Raw genomic sequence first — 27694 nt, 5'->3', positions numbered from 1 at the left:
ATTTGCCAGTTCTTCAAAAATGAGCCAAAGAAATTTCATTTCATCAAGATTCTGTCAGAGTATATATATATAGTAAGAGAAGAACAAATTCACAATTTAGAGACATGAAAAGGGACTTATTTGAAGGGATTTTTACCAGCACAGCAAGGTTGACAAGCAAGAAGAGGTCTGAGGAAAAATGAAACAGAAAACATTAGAAGCATCTTTTGCCATGTAAAATGATTTGCTTACTTCTTGTGAATTAGAAAAACTTACTGAAAAATTATGGACAGTTTAAATAACCTACCATCAAGCTTTTTGTTTGAGTCAGAAGAAGAAAATGTCTTGCAAACAAACAAACAAACAACCTCCTGAAAATATGTACAGTGATGGACAAGATAAGAAGAACTAAGATGTATCAGAGTGACTTTTACAATAACATTTGGATAAGAATATCTTTTCACTTGAAGAATGAGAACATAGGGTGTAAGAATCAGAAAATGTCAAAAGCATTGTCCCTTGGAAGGGGCAGAGGTATGGGGGAGAAACATAAATATGTAATAAAGACACTTCCTGAAGGAGAGGGTTGACATTGAGTTAATTCTAGCTATTACAGGAAAGCAAAAGAAAAGGGAGGTTAAGAGGATTAGACAGGTTAGAAAGACATGAAGATATAGAATTTAGGAATTTTCTGCAAGAGACTAGAACATGGCTACCTACTTTCAGTTCCTGATGCTAGATTTAGATAAAGGCATTTCTCTGCAACCAGAGACACCCTGTTTCCTTCAAAGTCGAGTCTGGACTGCAAGGATATTCTGTAAGGAGTGACAAACACATTGCTGAATAGGAAGCTAAAATCCATCAAAGTTAGAAAACAGACTTTTGTTTATAATGACCTCAGGAGTAAGAAAAGAAGTCAGTGGTACATTCCAATAACAGCATGATATTCTTTCTGGAAGGACTTCAACAGGCTGATGAAATGGGGAGAGAGAAATCTGATGAAACTCAACACATGGAGTTGCTAAGTCCTGTACCATGCACCAGTACCAGATATTCCAGGTGAACACAAGAAAACACTTCTTCATATGATCAAATGATGATAGTTGAACACTGAACACTGATTGTGGACCCTCCATCCATAGAGATATTCCAAAATGGACATGGTCCTAGGCAACCTACATTGGTTGATCCTACTTGAACAGAGGGAACCCCTCTCCATTTGGAACAAGATGATCTCCAGATATCCCTGTCAATCCCAGCTACTTTGTGATTCTGCAGTTCCGTGATTCTGGCCTGGATTCTCTCCTGAAGGGTCTAAGACAAGTGTCACAGGTTTCTAGTACATGAACAAAGTGTACTAGAAAGTACTCCACTAGCATTCTTTACAAGCTACAAATGATCTACAAACTGACAAAAGCAATCTAGAATACCAGGCAGCAGGTTCCAGAAGTGAAATGAAAAGGAAGGAAGGAAGGAAGGAAGCATAGCCGCCAATATTTGGCCATCCTTGTGTTTCTTCTCACTAAAAGAAAGCAGAAACAGCTGGAGTGGAATTGTATACTTTTCAAAAAGGGAGTATATTAAAAGATAAATCTACTAATTAAAGGTTACTCAAGCTTTATTTCTCACCGTAATTTCAGAGAATCACAATTGACCCATATGGTTTTGATGATATGACATTAAGAAGAGATTAAATTGTGTTTTAACCTCTCCAATTTAATAAGGTTTTGCCTAGGTCATAAGATTTTCCCATGAGATTTAGAGCTTATGTTACCAGTTATGCTGAATATGATTTTAGGATCAAATGGACTCAGACAATGCAGAACTCACCAGCAAGTTAATGAGTTTTTGCACGAAAACAAACCAGAATTCATGCTAGGCATGCCATCAATCGGTCATTATCCCTACATCCATATATGATACGTCTATTACTTATTTATCATGGCTGATTTTTATTTATCATGCCTAAAGTACTTGCAATCACAGATATTTCTTTGTCTATCAGTAGAATGAAAGTCAAAGAAACTTCTGTGAATTATAGGCATCCTTTTGAAGTCATTACAGATAATGGAGAACAGTTTTGAGCAATTTCTTTGAAGAAATATTAAACATGTAAGAACTCCTTGCTCTACTGAAAGAGGAGTGAAAGAGTGGATCTTTTTTATCTTTGTTTGAAAACCTTCAAAGCAGTGAGCAATGAAGGAAAAGACTGGTAGACTGCTCTGTTCTGCAAAGTTTCAAGTAAAAAGGCTGCAAAACTATCTCTTCCTCACTCTGCAAAATCTTCTCTGGGCYTTCCTGCTGTAACTGCAGATAACATAAGAAGGACATGGAAAAAATAACACTGAGAATTAAAAAGAGAGTATAGAATAGAATGCACATCAAATACACAATGTTACTAAACCCATAGCTTTTGCCCAGTTGCAGAATACAGACTTTTTTTTTTTTTTTTTTTTTTTTTTTTTTTGTCTACTCTCCTGTAAGAGAAGGAAATGGTGTCCTCATCCTGTCAAAATGAGCCGTCACAGAAATTTGTCAAATGTTCATTGATATTTACTGGAAAAATGGATGGACTGAACCTTGATTTGTAGCAGCATCAAAACCTAGGTGTGATCTCCTTAAAAAAACTAAAAAATATAAAGCCAGGTTATACTATTCCTAGAAAGCAAGGGAAAAGYACTCCGAGAAAACATCATTCTATAGAGAATTAAGAACTCAGCTTTTTGAAAACACAGTCAGCACTGCACTTAAAGGTCTACTAATATCGTGACTCTCATTTCCTGTACATATATTTGTCATTAGTGCTATCAATAAGGGCTTTTTACTTATCATTTCTAATAGCCAACATAATCCTGCAAAGGAAGGTTAAGTACGTCTCTCCTTAACCACTGCCAGGGCTAAAGTGGTTCTTTACAATCTTCAATCAAGGAGGAAAGAACTTTTGTCACCCTTACTAAAGCATCTTCTCATATTTTCTCCATAATAGGCATACCGGAATTATGGGAGTGCAGCTGAGATTACATCAGCAAAGGACCAAGTTAGGCAGTATTCTCYTGTGGAGTCCTATGAAGGGATTGCTCCATACAGTAATATTGTTTTTGGCTTCCCTGGACTGCATAGGGAAAAGCCCTAAAATTGCCTCTGCACCACTGGATACATAGCTACTTGGCTCTGAGTTCTCTTTTCTAAATCATGAGTCCTCTTTCTAGGTCACTCCAACACTGTGCTATGCATATGACATACAGAGCCTGGCTAAGAACTACCCTTAGTCTGTAGCTGGACTCAAGTAAAGCAGTATCTGTCTTTTTGCTTAAATGAAGGTTAAACTTCAGGTAGAACCTTTCACAGTGACTGGTGAAATGACCTTTCCTCTTCTTGATCAGGAAGTCTTCCAGCTTTGGAAGGTGGGGAGTTCTGGGTTTTTTTAAGCCAAATTAGTCCTTTCTTGTTTCTCTGTTTCATCAAAATGACAAAGTAAAATGAAAAGTCACTGTCAGAAGAAATGACAGTAGGTAGGTAAAAACGCTGAACAGTGCCCTCTAATCAAGGCTGGAGAATATGGCCTGTTCCAAGTTGTCTTTTGGAGAATACTCCTATTTTCCCCAAAAAAATGCAGCAAAGGAAGAAGAACAGGAAGTTTTATTTGGAATGGGAAGTTTTATTTGGAATGGGAAGATAAGAGCTCTCTCTACTACTACCAAGTCTGCTTTGGTTCGGCCTTTGATGATGACTTTGCCCGGTTCTCAGAGGTGCATATCTGTTCTATTCTTGATGCCTCCCACAGGCAAATTGTACAATGAGAAAAATTGTATGAACAAGCACATCTAAGTCTTTTTATTTGTTTTAGGATTATGATTCTTTGTGGAATTTAGGGTACRGTCCTTTGCTGGACATGTGCATATCATATTTGCAGGTGTGTAAATCTACTTTCTCCTTACACTGAATAAGAATCTTCTTCCCTAGATTTGACTTGATTTACAATTGACTTTGTAAATATTAGCCCTGTTGTGACACTGAAAACAATKGTTTGGTGGCAGGAAAGGATCACTTTCAGCGATGAAATGGAGACAGCTCAAACACTGCATAAAACTTCTATTAGCCACTATCTTTTACACAAYTCAGAGAAGTTACTATCTGATGTGTCTTGTGGGTGTATTATGATGAACTTATCTCAGCCAAAAGAAACTACAAACTAAGCTAAATGATTCCCCACAATGTGTTTCTCTCTTCTACATTAGCTTAACTATAAGGCACAAGCCAAAGATAGAGTCTAGTTCTAAATTCATGTAACTATGCACCTAATGAAGATGTAATTCTGACTCACAGTGATTAAAATTCAGTGAAATATTAAAGGGTGCTTAATTGGTTTTAGCACCTCAGCAATAGAAAATAATTTATTCTGTCATGACTAAACTCCATAACCATGTTTCAGAAAATTAGTTGCTTTTTAATGACCATGCTGGCAACTTTCTGCTGTGAACATAAAAGGTGAAGGGACAGAAAGGTTGTATCAGCCACAAGTGTAACCTCTAGCCTCATGGTGTAAACATACAGTGAATCCACCACAGGACATCAACTCATCCAGCTCTTGGTTTTTTTTCCTATATACACTCTGTGCTTGTCTAGCCATTATAGATTCTGTACATTATATTCTCTGAAGAGCCCCAGAACATTCATGCACAGATTCCTGAGTCCACCGATATGTGCAACTTTTTTTAAGTTGGTCTGAAAGAAGTGAATCAGTCCACTCTTCCTCCAGCATGAAGTGCAACTGCTGCTCCTGAACATATGGTACAGCCTACGAAAAGGGTAATCTTGTAGGAGTATATCCATATGGATCCCTTATCACACAGCCTCCACCACAGAATTCTAACAAATCACACCGATTTTTCTTTCTCAAAATGTTGTTCAAAATTTTCTATTGTGTTCCAACATGTTCATAGTTCCTCGAGAGAGGAAAGAAAGCCCACTCCCATCACAAGCAACCTTTTACATATTGCTCAGTAAGCTAAAATCCATGCTGTTGCCAGAGATTAGTTGCTAAAACAAATATACAAAAATTATTTTCCGTTCCCATATTCTTCAGCCCAGATCCAGAGTCATTTCCAATTAGCATGAGATTTTCAGATACTAAAGCAGCTGGTGAAACGATGCTGAAAATATGTGTCTCGAAAAGAGCAACTTGTAATCACTTGCAGTGGAGATCTTCAAAATTATGAATTTCTGTTATTCTCAGCTTGAGACATAACATGTGGTATGATGCTTGCTCCCAGCCAGAACATGCTTTTCTAATTGTAAGATTGTAAGATTTGTTTTCTTCTAGAATCTATTAATATTGTCTGGGAGCCCTTGATGATGAAAAAAAAAAAAAAAAAAAAGAAAGGATCATAATGTCATAGGAATTCAGATTAGTTTTATGCAAATACTTAAAGGACCTCAAAACACTGTAATCAATATCCAAAATTAAACAGATAGAAAAATCTCTAATAGAAACCTTTTATAAAAATCAAGAAACAGTTACTCTAAATTGAGGGATCACCAGGCTCTCTTCTTGGATACRAGGCAAATAAGTGAATTTGGCTGACAGGTTGCTTCTGTGCATTGGATAACACAGGTGTAAGGCTTGCTACAGCAATGGCTACTACTACTGTTGCTCACACAACAGTTAACTATGGCATGGCAAAAAGGAGTTTTAGCTGGCAAACGTGACTGATACATGAAGCCCCTACGCAAGCGGAAAATCCAAGGTTGATGATACCAAGTGTGCATCCTTTTTCAGGAAGGGAGAAAGAAAAACTTGCTTTTGATACGGGATGACTCAGGATGATATAAGATGATATAGTATCTATGCTATGCTAACAAGCTATGCTTATGCTTATTAAATCTGACCAAATCTATGCCACTGGAGTGAGTCTGTGGATATTTTTTAAGAGAAATCTGATACTGCAGTCTTTCAGTTGMAGCCCTGATGGCACTGCAGTACTTGAGACCTTGACACTGATATATCAATAACACCAGCAGAAGCTGCAAAGAGGAAGACACTGACGAATGACTCTTGTGACCACTAACCATCCCAGACAACAACACACCTAAAAAGACAGGTCTAAAACAAGCCCCTTCCACAGTGACTAATGGCACGGGGGGAAGGCTGAAAGCAGAGAGATGCGTCTCCAGTTCTCAAAAGATACCTGGATACAACCATCCAAGACACTGGCTGGCAAAGAACACCTCCAAGAAAGAAAGTGCAGTTTTCATGATTTTCCCTCTCAGTGGCAGCCCAGAGCTGTAACTCTGATTCATAATTCATTCTTCTCAATTTACATGCAAGTAGAAATATAACATACAAGTTGCATCTCGCTAAGATGAAATCCACTGAAAAATTATCAGAGGAACAGGCTAGGTAAGGCCTAAGTAAGGTATGTGGTAAGGCCTAACTTATCCCAGTGAATAAACAACAATATATATGTATTTTGATCCTGCCAAGYGCTTTCTGTTCCCAATAGAAACTGCTCAGTTTGGTAGGATATTACCAGCAGTCTTTGAAAAGTGCCTCATGTTTTCATTAATTCATTACTTTCAGAGTTTAAGAGAGGGTTGGTACTTAAAGACACKCACTGACTGAAAGTTTGACAGCCTTCAATGGTGTCAATTACAAAGAGTCTGCCTAGTTGTCAAGGAAGGCAAGGACATGTAATACTTATTTTTGATAAGGTCTAAGCAGATCCATTCAGCTTATGACAGCATATGACTTTAAATGACATAACTGTCATTTAAAGAAATAGTTATTCATATTCACAAAAGGTAAAGCAATTGCAATTTTAATATATACTGCTGTAGTCGTGTTGTATACCGAGATGTTCGGTTTAACTGAACCTACTGACTTTATTTGAAGATTTGATTAGCAGTTTGACTGCTTTTACATTTTTGCCTTTGTAGGTGGCTGCCTCACAAATGTTAAGAGAGTGTGGATGGTTGTGCACATCTAGTCTGACATTTTGTATCATCCAGCATGGACTTAGAAGTTTTACGTAGGAATTCTTCCACTGAGCACATTGTTTTAAAAAGACATATATCTTAAGGATTCCTCAGGAGATTAGTAGCCTCATCTGTGATATTGGTTAATATGGCAAGGTCATAAGTTTGCAACGTATTTCCAAATTGAATGTATAGTTTTTTGCACCAGGCTGAGAAACATAATGACTAATTTATGYACGAACATATAAAGCCAGACTAATATCTAACAATGGATGTTGAGACATGGTGACAAAGCTAAAAATGCGTGTGTGTGAGTGTGGGTTGGACAGTCAGAGGGTCAGAGGGTGGTATGAATGTGCATAATTGCTGAAGATAGGCCGGGTTTTGCTGCAATTTGGCATAATGTCATAGGTGATGTATGGCCTTTTAACAGCCAACATCGGTAGCTAAATACCCTTCAGAAGCCCAGAAAACAGGGGACAGGCTTGAGAAAGCTCATGTGGACACAAACAATCTGTACCAGGTCAAAGTGAACAGAAGGAAGAATATTCAGAGATTATTTGAGGGACCGAAAAAGAAGGCAAGTGGTTGAAACTGAGGGGGATGCACCAGTTAAAGTAGAAAATTAGTCATTAAATGTATAAAAGGAAAGTGAAGAGGAAGTTCTGGCATGCCCAGTCATAGGTCATTTATTCTGTAGCCAATCACCTAAAATGTACCTGTGGCTGTGACGTACTTCTGTGCATTGCTTATATTAAGAGATATACTGAAATAATGTTTAGAAGTTTCAGCAGAGGGCCACAGGACTACATAAACACAGAACAACATAAAAGTCTGTCTTTATATTTAGCATGATAGTTAAGAAGTTTCCATTCAGTTCTAAGGTGTTCCTATCATCATTTTGATCATTATCCCCAAGTCTGTGGAGGGAAGACAGTATCACCCAGCCCAAGGGTTTTGTGCGCTAGATTTTAATACTTTCATGATAAGCTTTTCTCAAAGCTTTTGCTGCTTAGATAAAATAAAGATGACCTTTACGCTTTACTTTTCTCTATTCAAGGTCAACAGCGTTTCTGTGATCTACTGACAATAGCACACGCTGCCTTGTGAGGAAAGGACATCCCATAGCTGTCAGTGATTAATAGATGTATTTCATTCTCCCCAGAGCCATAACTCACTCAAAGCTTCAGTATTTGAGAATGATGGAACTTCCCCAGAACAGATAAACCCATAAATCCTCCCCAGCCACCAAAGTATTGCCATCTTTCTAGGAGTTTCTTCACCAGCCAGGCTATAGCTTTCAGATTATATATGTGCATGTAAGAGAAGAGGGAGAAAAACAGATGATCAAAGAGAAAAATTGGAGAGGTAATTTAAGGCAGTGGTTACACTTTTCACACTCTGTTTGCTATTGTTCGCTTTTCAGGAAGGCGAAGTCAGACAGGTGGACATCAGGTATTGTCCAAAGTACCTGCATCTGCCACAKCAAATGCATTTGTGATTTTGCTGGGAAATACATCCTGAAGCATGGGCCTTCTCTCCAAAGCATCCATATAAAAATATCACCAACTAGCATTTAAAAGCACTGCCTGCAGGAACAGTGTATCAGCCGCATCACTCAGAGTTATATCTGCTGACTTTAGCCAYGGAAAGTTTTTATTTCTGATAGCTCTGTAGAACAAACTCATGTATCAGAGAGAGAAAGTGGTCTAATGCATTATCTATAAATGGCCACTATGCTCCAGTTACAGAGTATTTATTGCAGGCAACATGWCATAAACATACTAGCAGGGAAGAGGCAGAAGGGTCTGCATGGTCTCTGTCTTCTGTGTGGGCAGCAAATGGACAGGGCCCTGCAAAAGGAGAAGTAGCAACTTGAATGATGCCCTTGTTCAGGCTCCATCCTTGGAGGCATTTGTCCCCTGCACCTCTTGAGGATGAAACTGATGAYAGACTGGCTTTCTCACTCAGCCACTGACAGGTCCTTCTTCCCAGCTGGCCAAAGCTCAAAATTCACTGGTGCTGAGAGGTAGGGGTGAGAGGAGRAAGAGCAGTGTCCCCGCAACAAGGTAGTCTCAGGTCAGTCTAAACTGACTCTGCAGTCACAGTCTGAATTAKATGCTGAAGGAGGTGATGATGAACCTCTCCCGGGGAACAATGTAGTCAGTCTGTGTGGACTGTCAGCTGCAAACAGTGTTGATTTACACAAACATTTTAATCAAAACTAAGAAACTTTATTTGCTAATTTTGCTTTTAAAAAGTGCTCATGGATTCAAGAAACAAACAATTTAACTTTTTCAACTATCCAATATATAAACATGTTTTTCTTTATACTATTTTTTTTTAACTGAAAACTTGTAAAAAGTTAAATTATAGGAATTTTTATCTATGGTCTAACTTAGCAATGGCCTAATTAAGAAAAGCTTGAATACTGCTTTGAGTACTTTCCTCAACATTTTGGTGCTTATCTAAATCTAACCGAATGTCAGTGAAATCTCCATAGCTTCCGAGGATGTAAAACATGACTGGAAACTACTGAAAAAGGCTGTTCCGCTTCTATTCTTGGCCTGCTCTACAGCAAGTGAAAGCACCTTATGTTATTCCAGTGCTGGAGCAGAACCAATACTGAATTCTTAGAGAACTGTTAGTTAATCCATCCTTGAAAGTAATACTGCATTTTTCATCCGTAGGTCCTCATGGCAAGTTCCTTCCCCTTTTTGGTTATCTCAGCTGTATTTATCATTATGCAGATGACAGATACACCAGGGCCATTCCATGCAGACTGACAAACCATGTCCTGAGWATGTATTAGTCTGCCTGTGTTAAATAAAATAATGGCAGGAAGGGCATCTGGAAATACTGAGGTCAGAAGGGAAAGCAAGGATAATCTTGCCAGTCAGATCCTAAAATATGATCCCAAATGACTCATTTAATACACACATGTCAAAAGTCATACTTTGCATTATTAAACTAATTAGCAGAAAGCCCACAAAACTTCCAACCTGATTATGTTGAATAGCAAGCAAACTGATGACATCTCAATCTCCTCATAAAACCCATTAAAGAACCAGTGGAAAAAGGAGATACTACTATAAAAAAAGAGTTGGTTTGTGGCTTTATCTAGCCCATTGATATGTAGCTAAAATCCATGGGGAAATGAAATGCAGAAGAATAGGTCTTGCATTATTCAAAGTTATATTCAGCTTGTATGTGGGAAGGGGAAAGGAGAGAATGAAGAATTTTTATTTCTAGTTCGTAGGCTGCTCCCTCTGCCTTCACGCACCCTTTCTTTGTAGTCACAGATACGACCCTTTTCATATTGTATTTTCCATCTTCACTCCTCTCCCTTTGGCTATATGTTGTGCAGCTCTGTGCCTTTTTGAACTGTTATTAAGCCAACACCTAACAGACAGTGCCCTAAATGAACAGCATGCATGTCCCCAATTAGTTATGTAGCAGGGACTACAGAGGTAAAGCACAACACACTGTGCACTCAAAATCGAGCCAAGCATCTCAAACAGACGTSGCTTTGCTTTTCATCTCTGTGCAAAACTTAGCAGGAAGGCCACAGCTGGGATGGGACGACTGTGGAATTTATTGCAAGCGTCAGAGAGTGACTGAAAAGTGTAGAGAGCTTCYGGGGCAGGAATTGCAGCAGGAGATCCCCGGCTCCCTGAGCTGTGTGCAGCGCAGCACTAGGGCTCCAGGCAGAGCTGTTCGGTTTCTGTCCAGCAGAGGGATTCATTACTCACACCAAATCATCTGGCCGCTCAGCTAGCTTGTGCAAAGGGCACAAGTGTTTTACATCAGTCTGTTGTTCTTCCGAAGCTCTTAGGAGAACTAGCATTAGATACACCTAAAAAACCCCGCAGTATTCTAAGAGTAAAGTTGGTTAAATACCTCAAGCGAAACATATTCTGAGTACTAAAATAGGGATTCCTGCTAGATCCAAGTTCTTCTTATCTTCTGTTAGGAAGAATGAAAACGAACCTGTGGGACTTCACACCCGTCTTTCTCCCCCTGGCACTTGTGATGGATGCCATGGGTTTGGACCTTACTCTGCTTCTGCACACCCTCTGCTCCTTTTCATGCCCTCACAAGCTCCAGTTCTCACTGTGCTCCCCAAGCACATGTACCTTGTACAAGCTCTTGCTATCATGGTACCAGTGCCTCTCCACTACAAGCACTAAAAGGAGACAGAATATGGTGGGGAGGAATGGTCTTGTGGTCAGGGGAGAGCGCAAAGTTGAGCATAACAAACTTAGGAAGTTCTGCTTCCAGAAGGACAACAACTGCCCTGGGGGCATGATGTGTGGTGCGGATACAGCTATCACTCCCGGGGCTCTAATACCCACAAAGAGATTGATAGCTACACTTCTATGTTTCCAAATGAATTCTTTTTAAAGTTTTCTTTCCATAAGCAAACAAAACAACTGTTATGGAGACTGTTCAGCCTGATTCTTGACAGAAACAGATGTTGCAATATTGGAATTTCCCATGGGACAGATATTCCAGGGTTTGTTCCATTCTAATAGGAGTAGAAAATAAAACGGAGTTGATATATTATTTGCTTCTTCATAGCTTCTGCAGAGGCAGGTGGCTGGAGGGTGTTCTAGACAGATGTTGCACACTATTGCTGTGACTAGGAGACCAAAGAGTATGAATTTTTTTTTTACTTATTTTAATCAGTTTTTTTWAATCTGATACTTTATTCAAAGTAAGGAAAATTAATTACTTCGTGATTCTGCCCCATCACATGACAGATAGATATATTTTGGGGCAAACTGAGGCACTAGARGATTACCCAGAACCTGTATATTGCCACAACCCAACTGCTGGTCTCAGGACCTAATCCTGCCATAGCAGTGACTCTCAATGACTCTCAAACTATTTCTAAACCCCATGCAGTTTTAAGGTCTCAGCTTGGCCACTCTCATCTAAAGTGTGATCCTAGCCATGCTCACATTAAATCCAAAATCCCAGACATTTTAATAACACTGTTCTCATTGTGACACATCTGAGGGCAGACCAGAAACAATGAAGAAGAAAACTATACATACAGTCCAAATGGGCACAGTGAAAGTAGCGAGACAAGAAAAGAGCCTTACTAAGACTTTTCCCATTACCACCTTCAATAGCTGAACAGTCTTGAGTGACCTTGAATAGATATCTGTAGAATAGCAATGAAAAGGGGGAGTATGATCAGCCGTCATCTCGATAAGGTGATTTTGAAAGGAAGTTACAGGACTTTGTGTGAAGAGGGCATCACTAGAAAAGCCTCTGTTACAATTCCACACRTTACAGCAACATAAACCTTAGTGTTATATGAACTAATCAGGTCAAGGAACAACTGTCCTTGCCTGGTTCTCTGTGCTATTCCCTGTATTCTTCAATTTTTTTCAAGAAAATCCATGTATATAATGAGCTTTGATTCCATTCACCTGTAACCTCTAGCTCAGGCATCTCTCGGTGATGAGGTAAATCTTTGTCTACAGCGGGGCTAGAAACAGGAGCAAGATTTATGTACTAATGACAACTGCTCAGGAAAAGGCAGACTTTTTTTGGAGAGGCAATAAAAAAGTTGAAAAAAACTTTGTACTTTCTGAAGTACACATAAAATGTGTCCTTTAAAGATGTTAATATGAAATTCAAATCACTCTKTTGAAAGCAAACTATATTATTCTTATTATTTTTTCACTCTTCAGGCAAAATATTAACTAATTTTTCCAGGAAGCTTTGTGTCACTGTACTACTCCCAGGGGTATTTYACCTCTGCCCTCCAGAATGCTGTTCCTTTCACTCTACCTGGATAATCAACATATTCATAAACCCCAATGAAACCAGTTATAAACACCTGCCCTGGCACACAATGGAATATGCAGAAAACTCTAGGAGTAAACACAAATAAAAACTGCTCAAGAACAGTGAAATAAAAGGATTTACTATGAAAATGCTCAATCTCTAACATAATTAGCTAATTAAAACACAACCAATATAATTATCTACTATGAGAGAGCCTGGATGGGGAAAACAAAGTGGAAATGTGAAACAAACAGTATCATGTTTCAGCAGAAACAAAAATAAGAGCTGAATCTTCAGACACTTCCATTTGTCAGTGTTTGTATAGCACAAGTCCTAGCCACCTCTTAATCCCCGTCCAATCTAGCATGGTGCAGAGATGCACCTGAAATGGATCTGTTACATTCCCTCARACTTCTGGTAGCACTGTTCCTGCTCCCAGAGTTTATACTGCCCTTCCTTCCCCTTGCAAACACTCTTTCTCCTTCAAAGGAGTGTCCCATGAGAAATAAATGAGAATTTAAGCTACAAGACATATATATAGCCTTGTGTCCTCAATGTACCTCATATCCCTAAGCAAACTGCACAGTTGCCGAGTTTCTATCTCAGGTACTTCCACACACTTCTAGCAGAGAGATCCCAGCATGAATAGTGCCAATGAGGATGCAAGAGGGTTATTTCTTTTCTCCTCAGCTGCCATCCACCCAAGATGGCATAAGGCGCTGGGCAGGAGAAGCTCTGGGTCCACTGGCAGTGGCAATTCCTCCTTCCACTTACTCACAGAACAGGGACACTGTCAATGTGGTGCCCAAGACAACAACCAGAGCAGGCTGCAAGGAATGCGGGATGGAGAAGCAGGAGCACCCTTGTCTCTCTTTCCTGTTGTGGCACTGCTGAACACTTACTTTCTAGACATGAAAGCAAGGCTGCTTTCAGTCCAACTACCTTCATTCCTCTTCCTCTCTCCCATGCCCTCCCAAGCCTTTACATACAAAGTAACAAGGAGCAGGCACTGAGCTCCTGACCCACTCCAGCACCACAGTGCTCCAGGACCTGCATCTCTGCCTGTRCACACTCAGATTAGCAAGATTGAAGCCCATTTGGATGCTGCCACCCCAAGTCCATTTGCAGCACCATGTCCTGGGAGGTTCAGAGCACTCTGATCACCGTGATGCATCTTTATGGTTCTGCATCAGCCTTCAGGAGATGAGAAGCCAGCTTCCCCCATGCACCCAGCATCGGCAGCAGGGCTGATTCACGATGCCTGACCCTCTGAGGCAAGGTGMCAGACAAGGCTGCTGGTGGGTGCCTCTGAGCTGCCATCTGCCCATATGTCTATCGGGCAGTGACTGCCTGTGCAATCCCTGCTCCAAGAATAATTCAGAGCACAGGCTGGMATACCTACATTTGAGCCGCTTCCACAGCCTAAGCTGAATACATGAACAAATACATTGATAAGAATAAGAAAAAAAAGGTTTTGGGTTGAACAAACAGCTCTTTTGTTTGTTTTCTTGTCAAAATGAAATAAATCATGAGGTAATATATACATTACAAAATTCAAATCTAGGCAAGATCAAAATAACACACAGGRGAAAGGGGGGAGAGCGTGCAGATGGGCAAATTCAGCACAAATTCATACATAACGCTGGCTGACTCAAACTGCTCATCGCTGCAGACAGAATAATCTGTAAACCAGGAGCAGCTGAGCAGAGGAGAGATGATGGCATGGCCTCACTGAGATGCGTGTTGGAAGGTTCAGGGTGCCCTAACTCACAGCTGTAACCTCTTTTTTGTCCGAGGATCTCAGGATAGGTATTTCGTTCTCCTGTCTAGTGCCCTGTGTAGCCCAGTCCATTGTTATAGCACACAGCTGATTTTTCTTCCCCTTTGCACAGCTCTCAGCCAAAGGCTGAAGCCAATTCCCATTTCCTTTCCAGGCAACGTCACTTTGTGGGATYCTTATCAAGCGCTCAGACCCAATATAATCACCCTGTGACTCTAACGACATCAGTAGGGCTTTTACAATAGGTCACAATTTGAGTGCTGTCTAGACTTCCTTTTCTCCATCTGCAAAAATTGGAACATTTCATTTTAAACATGGACATCTCTCAATTGTATTATATTTTCATGGTTTCTTTAGATCTCAGTACCAGCCTGTTATCCTCAAATAGAAGGATATCCTTTGTGCTTGGCCCTATTACAGATTATTCTTCCCTCTACTACCCCCATATTAGACTGTAGAACATGATACATTTGGGGGGAAAGGGTAACATGACAATGGAATAACCTATATCATGTTTTGAAAGATACTCATTACCTCACTCTTTCTTCACCACTAAGACTTTGAGCTACGTTTTGACTGTGCCCTTTTAAGAACAAAAAAAATAAAAAAAAGAATAAATGAGTTTCTTGTAGTACAAGCCTTCACTGAAGACCTACAGCTACTCAGAACATTACAAGGAATATGAGCCCAATTTCTAGAGTGCCTCAAGTTTTAAGCCTCTCAGCTCACATGAAATCCTCCTCCTTCATTCTCCCCAATCAGAGCATTAGCACAAAGGCTGCTCACCACCACTGTCTTAAGTACACTCCAGAATAGGTTTAAATGAGAAAMAAATGTTGTGTTCACCCTGTACTCATCACTTGAAAACAAAACAAAACAAGAAAATTTCTCGCTCTGAGTACACATATTTTGTTCAGAAATCTACCTGTTATAGACAAATGTAAAAATAACCAGGCTTACGAAAGCTAAAGCTAATGGAGATTTATTATGCTATTTAATTGGTGTAGTGTATTCTCTTTTTCTTTTTTCTCCAGGATTATATTAATTCCAATTGCAATTTTTTAAAATGATGAATTTTACATTATTTCTCCAAAGAAACAAACTGTATMATTGCTATCATAAGATTAACCAGCACAATCATTGTATAGAAAACCATTGTCTTACTGTAAATAATCTGAATATACAAATCTGAACATACAAACATAAAGTCTGTTATGCAAGAAATAGGGTATGCCAAGAAATTCAAAACAAGTAATTATACAGGTGAGTCTGCAGCTAGGGCAGCAAATTATGGCACTTGGCTTTAGTTGCCTTTGTACCTTTGAGCTATTCTTGTCTTTCCCTCGCCACCCTTGTCCTTTTTTTATTCTGGGCAGCTGTAACCTCAGGAGCAAAGAGTTTCTCGTGTCTACCCTCTAGGTCAGATGCAAGCYGCTTCCATTTGCACTACCGCTTCAGAGAGGCTCAGCACTGTAAGCTAATAAGCTCTGGGGATACCTAGGCAGGTAGGTATAGGCTGAGGATGCTCCATGACATGCCCTTCAGCTCTGTAGCTACAAGCTCGCTGAGGGAACGTATGTCTCTTATTTAGGTTTGTCTGGGATCTATTGTCATAAAGCATCCGATAGAGTCCTGTAGTTAATAATACCCAAGACAGGGAGGATGGTCCTTTGCCTAAGAGGCAGCCCTCCACAGGCTTGCAGCCAGCATTTAGCACTTTGATTTGTTTGGGGAATGTTATGCCCATTCACAGTATTTTCTTTAACTTTCTTTCTTTCTTTCTTTTTTTTCTCCACAAAATCTGTATATTGTTTCCTGTGTTCATTCCTTCGAAGCAAAGCTCACCTGCACTGCAGGTCGCACTTTCTATCAATTGGTGCTAAAACAATGCAAACAGCAAGACACTGCTCCTCTATTTTTTCCTTTTCAAAGATGGACTAAACTCAAATGCAGCTTTTTGTGTGTTTGAAAGCCTATCCTCACTTGGAAGGTCGGCCTTCTCTCGGAGAGAGGATGGCATTGCAGGGCAGTGATGTAACCATTCAGCTCTGCAGGATCCCACTTCCAAGCGGTTTCCTAGGGGCGGAGGGCAGGGGCCAAAATCTTGTTTACCACAGTACTCTTGCCAGGGGACTAATCTGAAAGCATTTGGTGACAGATAGTCGACACATCTCTCAGAAATAAGTATTTCAGAATATCATTCGAGAATGTAATACTTGGGCTACTTTCTCATTGTCACAGTGGCAGTGAAAGCGCTTCTGATGCTATTTGTTTCCACTCTTTCCTATGTTTCCTGTCCTCACAAATCTTCTCTTTTGTACCAAGCAGCTCTACACACTTCAGACACTCCTGGAGCTTTATTTTCATTACCATTTTGTAAGCTTCGTGGGGAGCTGAGATGCCATCACACTTTTTTTTTTTTCTGCAGTTTTTGAAGGAAATGCCTGTGATTGTCTTGTGAATCTCAGATATCTTTATGTCTCTCTCATGGGTTTGACAGATGAGTAGAATATAATACATAAATACACAATAAAGAATATTATTTATTAGCAGAAGTATGACCACCCAAAAAGTTATGCAYAGGATCTTCCATACTCCCACAAACAAAAAATGCCATCAGTCAGAAYGCAATTACTGCCAGAGACACAGTAAGAGGAACAGCCTGCAGGCGGAGCAGTTAAAGCCTTTTCTGCAGGAATACATTGCCCACACTGGTCATTTTCTGCTGCCCACATCCAAGTCCTTAGAAATTTGGAAATCTAAAAGGATGTTAGCTTGGAAAGGGGTAAAAAGGCTTCCTGTGAAAAATCACAGGGAAGTCCTGCAGGGTACTCAGCCAGTTGTCCAAGTACAAGCCAGTTGTCCTGTACTCAGTCCAGGTTGTCCAAGTATCCTGCCTCACCTAGCCCACTGCCTGCAGCCTGCCTGTGAGTGAGTGGGAAAATGAGTTAAACAAAATAATCTCAACCTGGAAAGGCAAATATACGATGAAAAATGCAGTATGTTTTCTTTCTTTCTTTCTTTCTTTCTTTCTTTCTTTTTTATTATTTTATTTTTAAGTCTTTATCTCTCCTGCAACACATCTGTGGATAAAAATAAATCATCCTCTCCTTTGAGCAGGTAGTGCTCTGCTTTTACTAGTGGGTCATCAACCTTGAAGGGGATTTCTTAATCCGACTGGCTAGAGATTACCTGGGTTTCTGGTGACCCAGTTGAAACGTAAGGTGAAGCGAGGGGAGGGAGGAAGTTCAGAAATGTAGATTTAGAACAGCTAGGGAGTAGCTGCCATRCTCTGTCTCCACTGATGCTTTTTCCATGATGCATAAATTGACCTGGGCAGTTGTAGCTGGGATCCAAGCTCAGAAAGGAGTAAGTGATCAACCATCTCTGGCATCATCCAACAGGCAAAACTCACACATCAAGTGCAGCATCTTGCATGCTTAAATGCAGCTCACATATATAGAACATAGAGAAGATCAAGCCTCGTGGCTTGCACTGTTGGCCCCTTTGTGGAGAGGCCAAATTTCCACTGTGTGGGCACATGGTGCACCTTACAAGGAATCCCCTAACCAAGACTGGCACTACTGGATGTGGCTTCCCCAATCCAAGTGGATTTGTAACACATAGTTAACAGTTGTAACAACATTGAGAACTCTGTATTTTCCCCAACTACTGACATTAAGAGGGGAAATTATCACCTCTGAAATGTGATGAAGGGCTTTATTAGAAATGCTCTAAAAGCTGCTGYAGGACTACTCCCAGCTGTGATTCTGTAGGCAGTGTTGTTTCTTCCATTGGTTCACTAAATCAACTACAGCAAACTATTTACCCTCCTTCCTTCACCTGCCTCTTTAAAGAATAATGATAAACCCTAAAACACAAGCTTTTCAGCTCCTAAGAGACAATTGTGGTTACTCTCCTTATTGCTGAGGGCTTTAAGTCAAGCCTTAAGTGAGCCTTTAATTAGTTAACATTTGTAACTATCTAATATTACTTTACAAGACTCTGAATAGCATGAGAGGTTGTTACTATTAACCACTCAGCATTTAGCAACAGTTTCTGCACAGAGCAGCACATGATCTGCTATAAATTTGTCCTAGGTTTTAGAACAAGGAAGATGGTGGCAACTGTGCAGCTGTGTGCTGCTTTGTTAATATTCATGAGTGGTATGATCTTGAATATGTGCAGGTTTTTTTTTTTTTTTTTCCATTTATACATCAAAATGTTGTCTCACCTAGAGATTAATCAAAATCTTATTTCAATAGTTCATTTTGGCATCATCAAATGTGTAAATGTCTACTGCAATGACAGGCGGGGACAGCTCCTGGCAGTTGGGTTCACAGCAGCTAACAGAGGGGACGTGACAGATGTTATTGGCAAGCATTAGCTCATCCAGAATTCCCCTCAAGTAAAAATGCTGAACCTTTGATGGACTAAATAAATAATTAGCAGCAAAGATAAAATAAGAGTACACCAGTCTTAGACCGGAAAATGAATCTGATTCCATTCTGCAATATCCCAGACTGGTGGGGTTATTTCTGAGAAACACAACARGCGTTGAGATGAGAAATCAGGCTCAATGCCTGTATATTCAGCTCCCATATCTCACTAAATGTTATTAGCTGTTAAAKTTTAAAGGAAATGGAAATGCTGCCAAGCCAGAGAAAGGTGCTGTCCTGCCAGTTCATGTGGCTTGCAATCTTCCTTCCTCTCCTCCGCTCATTTCTGAAGGGCACCAGCACGACAGCAGCAGCACGTCCAGTGCACGCATAGCTGCTGTGTGAGAAGCAGAATCCTAAGGTACTGCATTAGGTTAGGCTGCTGCTGTAGAGTTAATATTTTGTCTTTGCCTGGTGCTTATCAAGCAAGAAAATAATGGTTGGTGCAGTGTTTACATAGTTCATGATAGCGTGGACAGGCTCTGGCCAATGGATTTCACATCAGCCGCTACACAAACCTAACATGATTCTGCTAGCTTATCACCAACAATCTGGGGCAACCTTAGCAGCAATCTGAAACTGCAAGTCTTTTCTTTAAATCTTGTTTAATTTCATATTTCCACTTCATTTTCTGGCAATACATGTAATTTTTGCTATTTTCACTGCATTTTCTTTTCAATTTCTCAAAGGCTTCCTATACAAGCAGAGAGAAGGATAAAAAAAAAAAAAAAAAGTGCAAAATAAAGCAAATAGAAATAAAAACCTTGCCCCTGAACTTCTTCCAGAAAGAGGAAAAGAAAAGGCTTATATGAAAATTATTTCAATTGAAGCAACTCCCGCCTCCCTGCTCCCTAGTCCCAGAAAACAAGCTTTTGTGAAGCAGTTTCTTTATTACGTCTAAGGCCCTTCAGCAAACATGCGTATGCTGAGGATCCTCTAGAAGGAAAAACACTCCACTGCTGCAAACTGCTCTCAGGTGACCTCAAGTACCAATGTACTTTCTCCCGTTCTGCTTATAGGAGTTTCGCTTCTCTTCAGGAATGTGACTTCACATTTTTATTTTTAAGCATAAATGATTAATTCTAGATGACTAATCTCCTTCACATGAAAGTGTTTTCTAACAATAGTTGTTTTATCCAGTGTTTAAATACCAAGATGCTTTGACCAAATTCAGGCTTGCATTCTGCATTCAGCTTCTCCTACTGAGGCTGAAGAGTGGCTTTTGCAATCACTCATTAGCCAACAAGGAGGATTTAATACCTACAAAGTTTGAGACAGGGATAGAATTTATTTTATTTTATTTTATTTTATTTTATTTTATTTTATTTTATTTTATTTTATTTTATTTTATTTTATTTATTTTTTAAGAAGAAATTAATCTCTTGTCTCTTCTAAAATTACCAAAATTACTTTTTTTTTTTTTTCCAAATAGGAAATGTCATAATCATGTTTCATAGCAGCATGAGGCTATTGAGATTACTTGTCCTGAAGAGGCCAGCCAGCGCTCCCTCTGTTTTCAGTCCTTACTTGGCAGACCTCCACACAATGACACCATAAGCTTTTGCTGCAAGAAGCATTAGCGATCTAGACCGCGGTATCCCTCTCCAAAGCTGCTTGTTGGGTGGAGAGGGCAACATCCTCACATATCTSAGATATTTCTAAGGTTTCAATACCTTTTACACAAGGTATTTATTATTGCCATGCAACTGAACAGAATAATGAGTAGGTATTTTTATCCCACCAAGCTGTGGAAGATCAAACTCAGTTAATTACATTTTATCTTGTTAAAAGTAYCCAGAAGTGTGAATGTTATTCTTTGTTCGGAAAATGCTGCTGCACTATCATCTGACTGCCAAACCACAGCTAATATTAATTGAGAGGTGACTGGATAGCAGTGGTTAGTGGGGTGATCTCTGCTCAGACAGTGTGTAAAGCACTGGCAGTGAAAGGAGCTGTGTAAATCATTACTATATTAAGTAATCAAATGCATGATGCTATTATTTAAAGAGGCTGGAGATGTTCAGCCATTTATTTATATTTTAATGTCTAAACTGCCTGCTACATAAAATATATATTGAAAAAATAAGCTTTCAGAAATATATACTTTTTTTTTTTTTCCCACAGGGCTGAATTTATAAGCCAGGGAGAATGCCATGCTACAGTAATTCTTAATCTGTAGAGTTGTTTTTTAATCATCCTGACTATGAAATACTGTAAAATAAAACAGGCCTAAATCTCTCATAAATCTAATAGCTGTATCACACTCCAGATGCATATTTTTAAGTGGCTCCATCACGGCTTTAATTCAAATTACAGCCAGGAGGCTCAGCATCACCAGGAAAGTTGGCCCCTTTTGTCTTTATTGATCTTCTGGAGTTGCAGGGAATATCTATATTACACTAATGCCCCATGGCCAAAGCTGAGGTTTGGTCCCGCACCAAGCAGGACGCTGCGCACATAAGAAAGCCTCTGGCCCCAGGTGGATTCCCTTGACTCAAGCGCTGCAGTTATGTAACGCTCCACGTTGTTAATCATTCATGACTATCCCTGCAACCGCAGAGCGCACCATGACTTCAAAGGCACRGGCTCCCTCTCCACTCATGTGGGCTCCTCTTTCCTCATATTTTCTCTTGCTCTTACAGCAAACCAGCACTGTCCCCGTCATGTTATGCAGGGGCTGAAACTGAGGCCTAGGGACCTTCTTTTGTGTCCCTTCCTGTCTCTTCCCTCGTTTCCCAGGCCCCAAAGCTCCCGCTTCCCTAAATGCTCCCAGACAGTGCCCGTCTGGTGCTGCCTTTGGGCGCCAGAGGCTGCTCCTGGCGGTTGAGGAGCAGTTGGAACCGGCTGGAACCGGCTGGAACCGGCTGTGAGCAGCCTAGGGCGGCTCCTGGCCTTGCAGCATGCCCTGCTGCCCGGAGCTGCCCTCTCCTCACAGGGTGACAGGAGAGGTTGCTGGTGTGTGGAGAGCCAAGGAGGGACTTTTTTAAATAAATAAACAAATAAACAAATAAACAAACTGCATTTGCCCTCTTCTTCAAACGAAACAACAACAACAACAACAATCCAACAAAAAGCATCTTGAAGAAGTCTGCCTGGGGAGAGGGGCTCTGAGTCTGGTTCCAGGTGAAACAGAGTAATTCCCTTGGCAGCAGCATGACTAAGAGCAGCACAAAGACAAGTCAGAGAGTAAGAGCTCATTGGGACCATGCAGAGATGAGGAGAGCCATAGTGGCCCTGTCAGTGTGCTAGACAGCTATACCCCTACTTTTTATACCAGGCAGGTCCAGACTCAAAAGCTAAGTTCTGCCTTCCCCCTAAAGAGGGACTATTCCTTCTGCCAGKGGTATGGAAAGCATAGTGTATGACACCTTGTCTCTGAGCAGCCTCCCATGTTAGTTCTTCCATGCCAAAATTAAGTGTCATACTTGTCACTGCAAGCTCACATTAACCGGGCTGTCTCTTCGGTGCATTTTACAAGCTATCACTCCCTGCTCTCCAACTTCTTACTCTGGTAAGCCATGCAGAGCAAAGTGCTGATCCAGTCCACTGTTCATTAGATCAGTATCAGAAACATGCTTCCTGAATCCACTCAAACTGATAAAATCTTGCTGTTAGCTTCAGCAGCAGCCCCAAGACAGGAAAGACAGGAAGATCAGATGGTGGAAGCAAAGGAATAATGTTCCTTCCATTAATCCTAGTAATGATGGTATTAATGTGTTAAGAGCCAAATTGTGATACCATTTCAGCTCAGTGAAATGGAGTGAGCTGATAGAAAATATTTGTTACTATTTCCCAGAACTTTGAATTTTATGGGGGCATTGCACTCCGTCATGACCCTTTCATACCCCTTACAGCTTATGCAAGAGGAATCCTGCAGCTGGGATGGAAATGGCAATGGGACATAATGACCAGGAGATACATTATTACTAAAAAGGTGTGTGGGGAATGCTGTATTGACTCTGTGAGCACTATGAGAGAACATAGCAAAATTTTGTCTGTTTTGTATACAACCTTTCTCATGAGCAAGGCAGGGTTCCTTCTAATTGAGCATAGCCTGTGTGTCCCAGTCCTGATGCACCCAAGTATCTTAGTTTACTAAGTGYCCATCATTTTAGTGGCAAAGAGTATCCCAGCCCATTTAGCATATACACAGCATGTTATAGAGCAAAGCACTGTAGAAATTGTGTTTCTTAGATTTTTCCGCATGTTCATTGCAGTGACATGCATCTGACCAATTAAAGCAAAACAGCTTTAGTTAATTAGCTCTAAGGGACTGAGTGCTTCCCCAGTTGAAAGTCATAAGAGCTTGCTTTGATGCATGTGAGTGCCACTGATTAGCTCTCAGACATTGGACAATTCACTTAATCTTCCTGTGCTTCACTTTTCCCTGGTGCAAAATGTGGGGAAATGAAATTTGTTTTCTTTTGTAAAGTGCTTTTGAGGGCTCTGAATGGAAAGAGCTACACATCATCAATGAATTCTCATAAAGTGCTTATGGGAAATTTAGGTAAACAGCACTGTCCCCACTCTACTTTTGAAAAAAGTGGGATACAGCCAAGTAATGTGGCCAAAGACCCAGGAGGCACAGAGGAAGAATTTAGACTYGCTTGAGGCCTTGACTGGCACTTGTTCCTCCAGACTGGCTGGCAAAACAGCATCTTCGTCTCTCTCAGTTCTGCTAGCACATCCRGTTTGCAACAGTCCAGCTGCTAGATCGTATGCCATCTCTTTTGTAGTGTTTGTCTTATTCACTCTGGCCATCCTACCCTCAGTAATCGTATGTATTAAATTGCTTCCAACATCTGACAGCCTCCACAAATTTCTTTTTCCAGTTTCAGGAATATTCTTGTTCACAGTCATATGACTATGCACAACCTTCAGAATATTTTTTTCCTCAGACTTCTGCTGGGCTCAGGAACTTAAATACTATTTTTGCCCAGAGCTTTGCCTCAGGAAAAACTGATACTACCATATTTTCATTCATCCCATTTCTAATATTATACTATTACTTAGTTTTATCTTATTCTTTCTTTCTACTTGACTCTACATAATTGCAAGTCCCAAGGCTAACTTTTACTGTACATTAGCCAAAGAAAGACAAATAATTTCCACCTACTAATTGATTTGATTATTTCATCATATTTTTGTTATTGTGCTTTGGAAATGAGCAGAACTGATTTTCCTCAAATCTATTCTATATTTGAATAAACAGCCATTTAAAAAAAAATCTTTGTACTTGTAGTCAGTAGACCTACTTTTGGCAAAGACTGCAAGTTTGGATTGGCTAAATAAGTCACTTTATTATTTCTGCTCTTCAAATGACTGAGTTACGAGTATTTATAGTATAGAATTTTGGCCATGTCAACTTTAAATTCAGTTCAGAAAACAATCCTAAAATTAGATTTCACTGCTTGAGAAGGGTGAGTGAGAAAAAGTCAACTGAGCATTCATCATGTTTTGTGTTGATTTTTTCAGGGTAGAGAAAGCTACAATTAGGTAAAGAAGAAAGGAGGAATATCTGGGCAAGAGAAGGTGACTAGTGTGACTACTGTCACAGATCTCATTTCAGGCGGTAGAGGAAGGGGACAATTTGCAGGGTAACAGTAATCACAAGTCTATCATGGAAAGCCATATCTTTGTTTAGGCCAGTATTTCATTTAGGCCAGAATTTCATACTTAAAATAAAACTAAAATGCAAATCCCAGGTTCCTCTCCAGTAGCATTTTCTCATCACTGGGTTCGAAGTGCTTGCAACAGGTTTATGTCTTTGGTTTTATTCTGACCTGAGGTTCTGACTTTTCGTGGTAGCTCATATAYATCCAAAGACAGACTTCAGTTCAATAAGTCTAATGCTGTCTCTGCAATAAGAAGGCAGGAAGGGGTGGTTTCTAGCAATTTAGGATAGTACATAAATTACTTTTCCAAGACAGAAGGAAAAGAAACAATAACACTATATTTTCCTGTTCTGTTACACAGTTTCCTACCCTTTTTAATCCCTAAAAATTATTACTTCTTTCTCCTTCATGATTTAGATTCATTGCAGAATGATTCTTATTTTATATCAGCAAAAGTCAAAAGACTTGTAGAACTGGAGAAGCAAAATGAACATTCAGAGCCTGCTTTTTAAAGTATCTGTCTCTTCTCACATTTAGTATGGCATAAAATATTAAATGTTCCAACATTGTCAGCAATTACAGTTGTGTACAACTGATGTTAGTGAACTAAAAAACAAGCTCTTTATTATAAGTGAAAGATCTCTTGCTAACAAGCCTGAATCTTGAACCACAGAATAATTAGAGCCTSTGTTATGCACAAACTCCCACATTTCTTCCTCTCTCACTCATATGCTTCAATCCAGCCTACAGGAGAAGGAAATGGCAACTTCTAACTTCCAGACTGTTGAATTTTGTTTACTTGGTTAAATTTAGTAAGGAGGGTATCAACAACTCTCATATTTTTTTTCTAAGGGGAAAATGTTAACAAAAGCAGTTGATGATAGAGAATGCATACGACACATTTATAATGCATGATTCAAAATGGCCAGCRAAGTGGTGGACAGACCAACATCAACTGACACACTGACAGATGTAAAACAAATTTATCAGAAAACAGTATTTTTTTGGTAGTGGCCTGTCAGTTCAAACTCAAACCAGTGACTAAAAGTAAATGACTTCATATCCTACTTTACTCTCTCTGCCATCATCAGAGGACAAACCATTCATTTACCTGTAGATCAGGACTTCATCATCCGAGCAATTATATTGTAGCTGATACATTTTTACCCGAGGGGCTGACTTGCTCACCGTCCACTTGACCAAAGCTGAGGTAGTTGTCACTTCTGACACCAAGACAGCCCTTTCTGGTGGACCTTTTGCTTCCCCTCGATTGGACTTGCTGGAGCTGGTGATGTCCGAGAGCCTGGATTTTGGTGGGGCTGCTCGACCTGTGCCATTGCTGAGGTGAGGGAGCTGAACGATCGAGAGCTCAATGGTGGCCGTAGACTCTCCAGCAGCATTGGCTGCTATGCATGTGAAAGTCCCATAATCCTTGGATGTGGTGATGAGGATATCTAGGGTGCCGTTGTCATAGACAGCTGTCCTCGACGAATTCCCAATGAGACGGTCATCGGGGGCCACCCAGTGAATGATGGGGGTGGGATCCCCAATGGCTTTGCATTTTAGTGTGGCAGTTTGCCCTTCTAAAACCAGCAACTTGTGAGTGTGTTGGGTAATTAGAGGGGGCTCACAAACAAATTCTTCTTCCCGTACATACCAGAAGTACCTTCCCTTTAGACCTGGAGGAGAAGCACAAGTTTCCATGTCATCGTCCCTGTCAAGTCGCCTTAACCACAGCAGCTCACAGTTGCAGTGCAGCGGGTTGCCCCCAAAGCTGAGCGACAAAGGTGGTGAAAAAGGGGTTGCAACTAATGGGATTACTTGAGACCTGGCAAATATAGGATCAGGGGGGAGCTTCTGAAGCCTATTGGATGTTAGGTCCAGTCGGGCCAATTTCTGAAGATCTGCAAAAGTCCCCTCTGTAATGTAATCTATCAGGTTATGATCCAAGCTGAGCTGGTGCAAGTTTATCATCTTTCTTATAGATTCCCAGGGAATGCTTCGGAGGTTATTGTAGGAAAGGTCTAAATCTTCCAATGTCAGCAAGAAATCCTCAAAGGCTTCATCAGAGATGCTGCTTAGCTGGTTGTTGTTCAAAATCAAGTGCTGAAGGTTAATTAAGCCTCTCAAAATATCCTCTCCAATGTCAGGCAGCCTGTTGCTGTCCAAGTGTAAAGATCGAAGGCTCTCCAAGTCAGTGAAGGAGTAGGGCTGAATGTAACTGATGGTGTTTCTGGACAAAGTGAGGTCAACAAGTCCAGACATATTGGCAAAATCTTGTCGGCTGATATTGATAATAAAGTTGCCCCCAAGGCGCAGCTCAACAGTCCTTCGGTCTATGTCTAGGGGTACAAATAGGAGACCCTTGGAGGGACACAAAGTCCCCAGTGACTCAGACAGGTTTTGACAGACACAGTATTTAGGACAAGCGTTGACCGTGATAGCCATTCCAAACACCAGGAGGCTGCAGAGCAATTTTTCCATGGTAAATCACGCAACAGTACCTGCAAGAAATGAAAAGATTTACAAGGAATATTAGCAGTTAAGAGTTATTATTCCTGTTTGATTCAGGCCTCTCTATCCCCAGAGAGGCTTCCCAGAGTGATCCTCATCTCTAAAGTGTCCATCATTCTGGAATGGGAAGATTAAATATTTAGCAACATTTCCCCACATAATACATTTCCATCTTAAAAAAAAAAAAAAAAAAGTGATTTTGGTTCCAAATCTGAATGAGATAAGAATTCTGTGCACTTAAGCCTGATAATAGGTTCTTGTAACTACCTATTCTCTAGCTACCACTTTATAATTGAGCATTGGGTATCTGAAAGAGGACAAAGCCTGCAATCAGGTGCATGGTTTACTTAAAACTCTGCCTATTTCATATGGAATAATGCCAGCTTCTTTGAGGGTAAAAGCTGTCTTAGAGTAATTACATATTGCTGCATAATAATGTCGAATTAATCTTGGGTTTGAAGGGGCTGATTTTATGGATAAAAATAACTACATATTTACTCCTCAGTAATGTGCTTGGTAATGACCGTGTAATTATCTGACCAGTCCTGGGGCAAATCAGTTCACTTGCCCTCCCAAAATAAAATTCATGA

At 40.2% G+C, this 27694-nt stretch overlaps 1 protein-coding gene across 2 annotated transcripts in view; it reads right to left on the bottom strand.

The window, feature by feature from the left end:
• Nucleotides 1–27694, bottom strand: part of LRFN2 (leucine rich repeat and fibronectin type III domain containing 2) — a 145943-nt gene that overhangs the window by 9154 nt on the left and 109095 nt on the right. For both annotated transcript variants that reach the window (XM_026034046.1, XM_026034045.1), the window contains one exon: nucleotides 25702–27094. In XM_026034046.1, coding sequence (XP_025889831.1) covers nucleotides 25702–27074 — 1373 coding nt within the window. In that variant the 5' untranslated portion in view covers nucleotides 27075–27094. The remainder of the gene's footprint in view (nucleotides 1–25701; nucleotides 27095–27694) is intronic.

The sequence above is a fragment of the Nothoprocta perdicaria genome, unplaced genomic scaffold (genome assembly GCF_003342845.1).
Source record: "Nothoprocta perdicaria isolate Ctin4 unplaced genomic scaffold, notPer1 scaffold_139, whole genome shotgun sequence".
Taxonomy (NCBI): Eukaryota; Metazoa; Chordata; class Aves; order Tinamiformes; family Tinamidae; genus Nothoprocta; species Nothoprocta perdicaria.
Note: the sequence above shows the minus strand (reverse complement) of the source record. Positions and strands in the feature narration are given on the sequence as shown.